General features: G+C 41.1%; 1 protein-coding gene across 1 annotated transcript; it reads left to right on the top strand.

Annotated features, from left to right (window-relative positions):
• The first annotated feature begins 205 nt into the window (after nucleotides 1-205).
• On the top strand, nucleotides 206-8,625 carry crkl (v-crk avian sarcoma virus CT10 oncogene homolog-like). Its single transcript, XM_017714155.2, has 3 exons — nucleotides 206-1,643; nucleotides 3,047-3,518; nucleotides 6,812-8,625. The coding sequence occupies exons 1-3, from the start codon at nucleotides 1,333-1,335 to the stop codon at nucleotides 6,944-6,946; spliced, it is 918 nt and encodes a 305-aa protein (XP_017569644.1). The 5' UTR covers nucleotides 206-1,332; the 3' UTR covers nucleotides 6,947-8,625.
• Nucleotides 8,626-9,292: the final 667 nt, after the last annotated feature.

The raw sequence follows: 9,292 nt of genomic DNA, 5'->3' as shown, positions 1-9,292 counted from the left end.
CATTTTCTTGTAGTGCTGAGAATGAAAAGCTCATGATCATGGTACATTCAGCTGATGTTGACAATATTTCAGTTCCTGGGTGCAACGCTTTTTCTTGGCCCACTCCACGTTTTAAAACTGGGTAGACACAAAGCCGATACTGACCCTGATGCCCAGGTTTTTAAAACCTAGTTGACCTAAACCAAGTGGAGTGGAGAGTGTTAGTGGCAGGTCAAGCGTTGCAGGCTTTCAAGTTTAGGCCAGGCCTGCACCTCCACCATGTGCATCTACTGTAGCTCCTAATGGTTTGTCAATCATCATCGCCACAACTACAGCAGGGTGATTTAGGGAGGAATGCCGCGCCTCACTTGCCTCTTTTCCTCGTTTTGAAGCAGCAGCGGCGGCAGCAGCAGAGGGAGCGAGCAGACCCGCCCTCTAGACGCCATTTCTCCACCTCACTATCTAGCGCTAGCGGGTTGACGAGAAGGCTGAAGCCGCCTGATACTAACAAGGAGAAACGAAGTTCAGCGGAGAAAGCCGTGCTTAGGTCGCTTTTTCGGGGGCAAAGACGCGCGTACGCGGCCGGGGACACACTCACGGTGGAACCGTTTTTGATATTTTAAGGAAGCAGCTGCTTAACTTGTGATTTCGTTGGTGTGTGTGTGAAGACGTGTTGAAGGCCGCCATTTTTGTTACAGCTAGCTAGCGTTACCGAAGTCAGTCGGGAGTGTTGATTAGCCGCGCTAGCCGCAGCAGAAGCGCAACAAAACGCCCCTTTGTGCCTTTTTTCTCCTTGAAATTTCCGCGAGGACTTGATTAATGGACGCGTCTGCCTTGTGTCGCTCGGCACCGTGATGTAGACTGGCTTTTATTAGAGTATAATGGCGACCTTTTCTCTTTCGTGAAGTGACAGTGGCTGAGACCGCTAACCTAGCTGGCTAATATTGTTTCTTAAACTAGCTAGCTTAGCTGCTACTTTCGCGGAAGAGGGAACGGAAAAAGGGGAACTTTAATGGGTTTTCTCTTGATTTGTGTCACTAACGGTTCGGCTGTTTTTTGATTTTTTTTAAAACCAAGGCGAAACGTACAACTATTGCCTTCGTCGGCGTCAAAAACAGAGCTATGGTAGCTATAATGCAACAAAGTTGGTTCGTGCCAGTCGCAGCCTGTCTGTGAAACATCAGGTTGCGCCGTTTCTTTGGCGTCCGAACCATCAACGTTAGGGCATATTTACACTTTATAGGCGTCCTTTACCTTTTCCATACGGTGTAGGATTAATTTATTGTTTAGTTATATAGTTATACGTTGCCTTTTTTTGTTTGTTGCTTCGAGTCTATTTATTTCAGGACAGACATGTCGTCGGCGCGGTTCGATTCATCGGACCGAAACAGTTGGTATTTCGGGTCTCTTTCAAGGCAGGAGGCGCAGAGTAGGTTACAGGGACAGAGGCATGGCATGTTTTTGGTTCGCGATTCGTCCACCTGTCCTGGTGACTACGTGCTGTCGGTGTCCGAGAATTCCAAAGTCTCCCACTATATCATCAACTCTTTGCCGAGCAAGAGGTTCAAGATAGGCGACCAAGAGTTTGAACATCTGCCCGCGCTTTTGGAGTTCTACAAAATACATTACCTGGATACAACTACCTTGATAGAGCCTGCGCCCAGGTAAGCGCGTTACACTGGCCCATTGTAACCGTGATGTTTTCCGAGCCTTTTCCCATAAGTTTTCACTGAAAATAGCTGGAAATTTGTGTTCTTAGACTTACAGCAGAGGTGGACATTATGACCTATTTTCCCTCTTAGAGCCGTCATAGGAGCACGTTTGCACTTGACAGTGGATTCCTTTACCATTGCATAAATTCGTGCTGCTCTTTATAGACAAAACGTGATTACCTGTCAACTCATTCATTGTAAGATGCAGCTAAACACGTGATATTTGCATGTGGCATGATTTAAAGGCAGGTCTGTGTTTTTCCCCCTGTTATTTACATGTGTTAATTCAGCAGAGCACAATAAAAAATGATCAGGAGTCTCTTAGATTGGCCAATCTGTGCTCATAAAGCACGATACAGTTTTTACTGTTATATTAATGTGTAATTTTGGCTTCAGATGGGCTCTTCATTCACCAGCCATTGATCAGCGGTGACCTGGTTAATGCAGTCCTGGAAGTAAACTGCAGTATGTCACCAAAGGAGGACGTCTTATTGGCTGTGGTGTGATATTCAGATTGATAAACTTTGTGTTCTATATATATTTCTTTATTGGCAGTATACAGATCTGTTACACTTACGTCACATACACATACAATATTAATCTTTTATTTGGGAAGTGGCAATAAAACAGGCAGCATGGGATCAGTCATTTCATGATTCCGTGAAATGGCATGACACCACATTTTCTTTTCCAGCGTTGATATTTAAAACTTGAGTGTTGACCAGTATTGATGTTCATCAGATATTTTTCCGCTAAGCCTGAAACATGGAAACTTTTAAAAAATGAAATCACTTAAGATGAGCACCTAAAAGTGGGCTGTCAGGCTCAAACTTCTCAAATGCTTTACAACCCCACAAGAAGAAACAGCATCACATTACACAGAGCGAGACTCTGGCATTTCAGGATTAATTTGGCAGAGTAATTGATTGGATTCATCCCCCCTCCCAGTCCGTTGATATTGACCTGATACATATACTCATAATCAGGGCACAACGATTCACAAAACTCATTCGAGGATAGAGCGGTGTTTTGATTTGAATAGGACTGGCTAGAAATGTGACCTTAATTGTGTTAATGTTTTAGTTCGTTAGAAAAGTATATTTGAAATAAAAGCTCTCCTAGCCTCACAATCTGCTTTTGTAGCCACAATCTGATGTGTAACCCCAAGATAATACGTCAGCCACAAGCTCTAACGTGCGCATCACGATACAACGATGCAAAATGACACTGTGATACGATACAATATGTTGTCAAATTTCTAATTTATGCACCACCTCTACGTATGGAAGCAATGAGGTTAAATGAGATTTTAGCTTTGTGCCTGTCTGTTTGTCAGCTTTATTTTGTTTCAACAGGTACCCCAACACAGCTCTAACCACTGGTCCTATTCAGACAATCGGTGGACCCAGAGATGAGAATTCGGAGTATGTGCGGACTCTTTATGACTTCACTGGCAGTGATGCAGAGGACCTTCCTTTCAAGAAGGGTGAGATCCTGATTATCCTGGACAAGCCTGAGGAGCAGTGGTGGAGTGCCAAGAACAATGAAGGGCGTGTTGGTATGATTCCTGTACCCTATGTTGAAAAGCTGGTCAGGCCATCGCCCCATCCTGGGCAGCCAGGCCATGGTGCCCGCAACTCTAACAGCTATGGTATCCCTGAGCCTGCACATGCCTATGCTCAGCCTCAAACACCATCTCCTTTACCCTCTGGTACACCTGGTGCTGTCATCAACCCACTGCCCTCCATGCAGAATGGGCCCATTATGGCCAGAGCCATCCAGAAACGGGTGCCCTGTGCTTATGACAAGACCGCCTTAGCGCTAGAGGTAGGTTCTTTATCCATTATTCCCTACAAATAACATGATTTCAGAGCATCACAGGTTGTAGTCATAATTGAAGGTGTATTTCAGCTTTTCGTTCTCAAGCTGTCCTCTAGAAGTGATAATTACCTAACGGGAAGTTAAAGTGTTAAAAATAACAGGCAACAGGATCTGAGACTCTAATGTCTGAGTGTGGCGTACCAGTTGAAGCTGAATGTTGACGGTAGCATTGCACAGTGTGCTATAAAATCTCCAGAGGTTTTTACTGCACAACTTAAAGGAAACATGAATGTTCCTAATCATACCAGTCTTGGGGACTCGTCAGTTGGGCCCTTTCTGATGAGACTATTAAAGGTGCAGTGATGTGTTGAAAAGAGATTTTTGTTTTTGTGGGTAGCTCAGGAGTCTTTTAGCTTAAAGGATCAAAATCATTTTCCCTAAGATATTGTTAGTCAAGCCGAGATTCACTGTTGTTCCCTGCCTGGCAATATTTGGATTCTCAACTAGAAATACTGATTGCGTTGTATTACGCATACATAAACCTGTGCATTCTGTATGTAAGTTTTTGTATAAAAATTTGACAAGACATTGTATCACACAGCAAGAATGACCTCCAAAAATCACACCACACACAGCATGTTTATTTTTATTTTTTTATTTTTTGGTTTTCTGTTGAATCCTATTGTAATGTCATGAAAAAGTGCAGGGATGCACGGTAATATCAGAATCATGTTGATATTGGCAGATGATTGTTTAAAAAAGAAAAAACTCCAATGGACAGATTTTTTTGATAAAGTGTTTATTGCACTGCAGAAGAGCAGAGTGTTAAGGCAACACCACTGCGTTTAAATATCTACATTTGATTGCTTTTACTCTATTTGTAGTCCTAGAGAAATACATTTCTCTGTAATGCTAACCCAGGCAAAGTACCATCGTAATGCTCATGCATCAGCATCAGCAGATATTCACATTAAAAATATTAGATATCAGCCCGATTCCCAGGAGTGCATCCTCATAAAGAGCGAAGCCTACTGTTCGGCCCTCGTTCCTAATGTGGCCTATTATATATCGACCCTATGAATTTGACCCCGTAGCCTCTTCTGGTGTACATTTGGTTTTAATGTCTGTCTATCATGCTAGCAGCCTACAAATCTGTCAGGAAGTCTGCACCATATCTGACACTGGTGATGGGCAGGTGCCGTGCGACAGTGTCAAGCTGAGAAATTCTTAACCTTATGCAAATTAATTATGATGTGGAAAAGCTAATATACCAATCCAGGTCCTTTGACCAGTCATATCGATGGTTGTTCTGCTTCCTCCATCTGCTCTCACTGCTTTTTGTTCCTACTTATGTATAATTTTCATATGGCTGTTTAAAGTAATAGCTACGTAGCAAAGCTACAGCAAACTAAAAGGATTTTAGTTTTGGGTGCTGCTTAAATGAAAAGTTAACTTCTCAAAATATAAGTTGAAGTACGAGTGGTTGGATAGTCATTTTATTGCTCTGCACTGCTAGCACTGGCTGTAATATTTTATTTACTAACAGGAATGGTATTTGCTTCTGGCTTCTGTGAAATATTGTTATTTTTTGCTCAACTTTTCAAAATGAATATCAAATGTATTTCTAAATAAGCAAGAAAAGCTTCCTTGTAGCATGGAATGTTTTGAATCGTGATGAAGGCAATGCTTTACTGCTATAAAACAAGTTCAGGACTAGTTGGCTTGAGTGCTGAGTGGGATTCCATTCTTTCTGCCTGGCTGTCGTCTTGCCTCGCAAGTTCCAGTTCCTCTCCCCCTGTTCCAGTTCAGTCAATAAAAAGAAGACAGATTTCTGCTCCTACCAACATTAGGAAGTGATTTAAGTAAGTGGCCGAAAATGAATCATAGCTACAAGTGTGTGTTTCTCTTGGGACTTGATTTTGGCCAGAAGAAGTCTAACATGATGCAACTTGGACCGCTTTGATAAATACTTTCCTTTGAGAAATATAAAAAGAAAATATTTAGTTTCTTAAAATAAAATCTCAGGTAAAGTGACCTCAAAACCTTTTTCATTATTTTCATTATTTTCATTATTTATGTTCACCAGTCTGCCCTCATTCCCAATTTACTCAATCTTTGTCGTATACCTGGCTATGAGTAGGCCATGCACTACATGAGTCATTGCTGAGAATATTTGCTTAATATTTCCATTTTTATTTCTAATATAGTGGACAAATAAATGCCTCCTATTGGTTTAGTTTTTTTTACCTTATTTATCATAATTCTGATGCAAAACATTTTAACAAAACTACTTTTGTCTTTTTTGACAAATTACCGCTGTAGTGATGTTTCTTGGCAGACAGCGTCAAGGTGCTACAAAACTAAAGGCCAAGGGAATAAATGCTGCAACTGTTTTGAGTTGTCTGGGAATGGTGCGCTAAATAGACACATTACCCTCTAAAGGGATGACTGTTTGTCTGATGAGACACTGATTAAAAAAAAATGTGGGGCTTTATTTGAGGGGTGTTTGGTGGTTATCATCTTGTAGAGTCTTTGTCATGAAACAGGAAAACCTCTATCTATATGATGCAGTTTGTGTTGACTAAACCTGGACAGGTAAAATTAAAAGCTTGTACAAATATTTAAGATCTAGTAATTCAGTCTGTTGTGTGTGGTTTCAGCCCTGCATTATTTTTCTTTTAACTTCTGTGTGCACTCCAGTGTGTCCTGGTCTAAAGCAGAAAGCTTGAAATTAGAGCAACTATTTTTGGATCTGTTTTCTTCAAGAATGCAGTCCCTTCTGGGTTGTGTTATGCCATGTGTTTTAAGTGTGTCTTGTTTGAGTGCAGTGTGTAATGACGTTTATTATATATATGGTTTATATTTGAATCGGCAGCCGTCAGGGTGAAAAACAAGTCTCCCCAGCAAGTGTTTCTGTTGTGGGCATCATGAGTGTTGATTCAATAAACAGTACTTAAAAATATGTTTGGTGTTGAAATGTAATTGTACGTTGTACAAAAGTAGTTGTAACTTTTTGTAAGGGTTGCAGATTTTTTTCAACCCAGAGAATTTAGGTCCCTAGGTCTTTATCCCAAAATGTAAAGATGTTATAATTTGGCTGATACTTGGGTTGGGTTGAGTGGGTTATGTCTTTAGTTGATTGAGAAGTGAGGAGAGAGCCCAATCTGAGGTTACCATTTGTCTGTGCCGTCCTGAATGTTCTAGGAAGCAGGAATCACAACTTGTAGGTTAGTGGAAAGCACATGATAATGAAAACATCTAATTTTGAGTAATTCATTCCTCTTCTCCTGTTTCCACAGGTGGGCGACATTGTGAAAGTGACACGGATGAACATCAGTGGTCAGTGGGAAGGTGAAGTAAATGGCCGGAGAGGCTTGTTCCCGTTCACCCACGTGAAAATATTGGATTCCCAAAACCCAGATGAGAGTGAATGACCTGGGTCTTGTACTGTCAGCACTCTCTCAACCTGCTGACTGCCCTACGTCGTCGTCATCTGAATCGCGCTTGCCTGCTTGAGGCTCTGCCACAGCGTGTCTCTCGAGCATACCATTTGCGCGGCTTTTGACTGTTTACAGCTCCAAACTCAAACCGTTCTTAATCTCTCTCCCTGGTTACTGGTGAATCAGTATTTTTGTCTGCCCTAAATGTCCTATTAGTCCCATGCTGTCGGCCATCTGTCCCTGTGCCAAGGTGAGATGCGAGAGCTGTGGCTCACTCTGTGACGCCTAGTCTTTCTTGCCCTTTTTTTTTTTTTTTTTAATAATAAATTGAAAAGCTAGCTTTGACTGTTTGCATACCAAACATATTTGAGAGAATACATTTTGTTAAAAAAGAAAGGGAATAGACATTCTTCAAAGTGAGAAGCAGATGAGTAAACCCTCTGGAGTACACGTGCTGTTGCCAGCCCTTAACTTACACACCCTTCCCCTGTGTAAAGCTGAACCCTTGTGAGACTGATTGGTCCCTGCTACATAGAGTAACAGATTTATGAACAGCTCTGAATGATGAGAGGTTTCAGTCTTGCAGTGACGGGTTCTTTTAAGTGAAAATATTCTTTTTCATTCATCTTTGTGTGTCAAGCAGTCTAGTTGCAGACTTTCAGTGCTACTTTGTTTCCTGACGAGTAGAGTATGTGGAACTAGTCTACGGTCGTAGCCTTTTCATTTGTGCCATAATAACACAAGATCTGTAAATATCAGGTGTAGTGTAATGTAAAGGTTGTGGCTTGGAGGCTTTAACTTTAGAATGGTGAAGGGCTTAGCTGTGAGTCTTATCACAATAATTTGGTGAGAGTATGTTTGGAATATAATGAAATCGCCACCTAATCTATGCCTTTCATGCAAGCAGGAACATTCGCACAAGCAATCATGAGGTAGTATATGCACCCTTTGAGAATTGGATTTGGTCTTTGAGGAACACTGCTTTCTGCCTTGCCTTTTTGCCCCCCACTGTTTACCCCCACTGTCAGAAGACTTTAGTATCACCTCTACTAAACAATAGTCTACATACAATATGTAATTTTCTCATTTGTAAAATTTTTAATTTAGTGTAGTAATAACAGCATTCAGCCCTGGATTTTGTTCTTAAGCCGTTGAATCGAGCGTTTACTGTGTGTTTGAAATAAACTGTTGTAAAATCTTTAACCGAAGGTGGTTTTCTAAAAAGGGATAAAATGCCTGCTGGTGGCCTCTGTGCATGACCTCCTGGCCAAGAGGTTTCTTCCCTCTTAGGTCTAATGCTGCTTTGTGTCATTTTGTTTTCTTCTTGTTTTTTTCACTTGCATCAGTGAAATAAACCTATTCATAGTTTCTCCTCTCCTGGCGTCAATTTTAGGCTAATCGTTATCAAGCAATACCCCAGTCCTTTCAAAAGTGCTCAAATAATTTAAGTTTTCAAAATGTTTCCTTTTTTAATGACGTTAACAGTATTACTGTGCCATTGTTTTTCATTAGTAAATATCCACATGGTCTCCTTAGTTGAAAATGGAAACTTGTGCCTTTTTATTTTCTTATACCATTTACATGTGTTAATATTTCCCATGGTTAACACCCTTGCTGGTATGACCCATCATGTACAGAGTGAGTAAATAAAATTTTACGTTTACTTCTCTTAATCGACTGTGGCCCGCTTCTTATGAATGTAGATTGTAAACAGATCTGAACATCATTGTCAGAGAGGCATGTTTTGATTGTCTTATTGACACGTTGATTCTCACAAGATGTTAAGATGCAACACTGTGGAAGCCAGTCTGTGTCTGTCTGCAGACAGAGTTTTGGATCTGGAACAAGAGGACAGTTACTCAATCTCTGAATTTTTATTAGCACCACTTGTGGTGGTGGCTGTGCCCTGGAGAAAGGAAGTAATTAGAGTATCTTAATGAAGTTGCTAAGAAAAGAAACCTATGCGCTGATGACCTACAGAAACTTCTCAAGGAGAGTCTTTTTCATACTGTTGTTAAAATTGTATTAGTAGTTGTTTAGTTGTATGTGGGAGCTTGTGGCTCATATAGGGCTGGAAGATAATGGGATTATAGCGGGTAGCTTTAATGTTTGACATGTTCTTTTCAAAATAAATGTGTAGATCCAACTAATTGGAAAAGCAGTGCTGAGGATGGTGCTGTGCTGATCCTCTTTTCACCAGTATTATTTCCACAGCTATTTGTGAGGGCTCAGAAGGAGCTGTTTGGGAGTCAAGGCAGTGCTTGTGTTCCCTGCACTGCTGGCATGGACAGATCATGGCAATGTGCCTCAGCTATTTCAGTGAACTTTGTGTAGCAACTG

Source organism: Pygocentrus nattereri, chromosome 16 (assembly GCF_015220715.1).
Source record: "Pygocentrus nattereri isolate fPygNat1 chromosome 16, fPygNat1.pri, whole genome shotgun sequence".
NCBI classification, from domain to species: Eukaryota; Metazoa; Chordata; class Actinopteri; order Characiformes; family Serrasalmidae; genus Pygocentrus; species Pygocentrus nattereri.
Note: the sequence above shows the minus strand (reverse complement) of the source record. Positions and strands in the feature narration are given on the sequence as shown.

Excerpts from the sequence above, each read along its gene's own strand:
- crkl (XM_017714155.2), top strand. The coding sequence starts at position 1,333 with ATGTCGTCGGCGCGGTTCGATTCATCGGACCGAAACAGTTGGTATTTC. Across the intron at positions 1,644-3,046 it reads TTGATAGAGCCTGCGCCCAG|GTACCCCAACACAGCTCTAA; the intron begins GTAAGCGCGTTA and ends TTGTTTCAACAG. Across the intron at positions 3,519-6,811 it reads AGACCGCCTTAGCGCTAGAG|GTGGGCGACATTGTGAAAGT; the intron begins GTAGGTTCTTTA and ends CTGTTTCCACAG.